Here is a 1,684-nt window from a genome sequence, read left to right on the forward strand (position 1 = left end):
ACGAATTTAATCAATATTTTGGAGTTTTTTTTTTTTTTTAATAAACTTGATCAATTTTATGTCATCATCTATTACAACATCATCATCGTTATCGCTTACTTAAATAATATTTAGGTTACATGAGTCTAAATAGTATGTATTTATAAATCATAATTAATAATGCACTAAAAATAAATCTTAAACAAAAGGTACTTCAAAAGTATTTATAAAACGAGGACAGCATCGGAAAAAAACATCTACATTACTTAAACTAAACTTATATTCTATTCATATATTAAATCGAACATACGAAATGTATATTTAAGAAATTGCACACAGAACCCGTCGACTAGCCCTAAATATATTATATAAATAAACACAGAGTTATAAATAATGTTATTTACGGTGCACACGAATAAATAATCATACGCAACCCTATTTTCATAAACATCTTATTTACAAAATAACCAAAAGATTTTATAAATAATAAACTTCAGAAATTGTATAATTTTAAACTAATAACGTCTATAAATAAATCGAAAAATGCTTAAGTAATTGTCGAGTAATACCAAAATATGTATTTGGTGTATCGCTTACTGTTATCAGTCGAGCCGATTCTGTAGTCCTGAGCCCTGATCGAATATCAGTGCTCCGACCACTATTGCTTCGTAGCGTAGGCTCTATACGCTCTATCTTGGGCTGCTGCCTCATCTTCCACGCTCCTCCTATAGTGTCCTCCAGGACCGGTGCTGTCGAAATCACCGCCGTAATGGGAAGAAGAGTACGTATGACTTTGAGATACCTGCGGATGCTTAACGATCTCATACGTCGTCTTCTCGTGGGTGTCTCCTCCGGCGACTAGCTTCTTCAAGCCGATAATGGCTGACAGCAGCAGAGCGATTTTTCCTATAAGCAGCGCCTTTCCAGCGATAAGAGCTATTGCTTGGAAAGCTATCGCTACGAAGCCTCCTTTGATCGCAAGACCAGCGATAATCGGCCCCATCATCTTCTTCAGCTTGCCTCTAGCTTCATTGATAGATCTACCAACGTCTTTTCCAAAGGTCTGAGGGGCAATGACCACCCGATGCGTCTGCATCAACTTCGAGGTCGCATCCTGTAAATACTTGTCCACTTGGTCAGACGATAAAGAATTCAAATCTCCTTCCGGCGATGAAGAGGGAAACGCTCTTTCCGCTTCCGGTCTCCGTACTAAGGTGACGCCATCGGCAATCGGCAGAGACTCCAATCTGGCCGCTCGATCTACGAACTTAGCAGCTTGGAACTTAAAACAAGTGAGGATATCCTTTGAAGGGTATTTCCCGCACTGGCCACTTATTTTATCTAGGATCTTGAAGCTGGTGAGGGTGTCAGCGGTGACGGCCGCCACGGCGAGGCAGAAGACGAACCCGCGGCACAGCATTGCGACGTTGTAACCGCTTCAGTCCGACTACTAATGTCCAATCCAGTCGCCAGCGACAAACGATATGCGAAGAAAATATACGAGCACCACCATTTATCTATTTTCACCGGGAAACTGCACTTATCTATGAATCTTTTAGAGCGTGCAGTGGCTGGTGCATTCAGCCGTGTGCACACGAGGATATTAACTGATGTGTGCCTTATTGGTTTGCTTGTGTGGAACGGAACTAGGTTTTTTAGTATCGTGATCGTCAGTTTGTTGAGGCCGGTGCGAGCGTTCTCGCTG

General features: G+C 41.2%; 1 protein-coding gene across 1 annotated transcript; it reads right to left on the bottom strand.

Annotated features, from left to right (window-relative positions):
- On the bottom strand, positions 1 to 1,470 carry Osi11 (Osiris 11). Its single transcript, XM_028187897.2, has one exon. It carries the CDS (start codon positions 1,397 to 1,399, stop codon positions 638 to 640), a length of 762 nt encoding a protein of 253 aa, XP_028043698.2. The 5' UTR covers positions 1,400 to 1,470; the 3' UTR covers positions 1 to 637.
- Positions 1,471 to 1,684: the final 214 nt, after the last annotated feature.

Source organism: Bombyx mandarina, chromosome 26, assembly GCF_030267445.1.
Source record: "Bombyx mandarina strain Sakado chromosome 26, ASM3026744v2".
NCBI classification, from domain to species: domain Eukaryota; kingdom Metazoa; phylum Arthropoda; class Insecta; order Lepidoptera; family Bombycidae; genus Bombyx; species Bombyx mandarina.

Coding starts and splice junctions, on each gene's coding strand:
- Osi11 (XM_028187897.2), bottom strand. CDS start 1,399: ATGCTGTGCCGCGGGTTCGTCTTCTGCCTCGCCGTGGCGGCCGTCACC.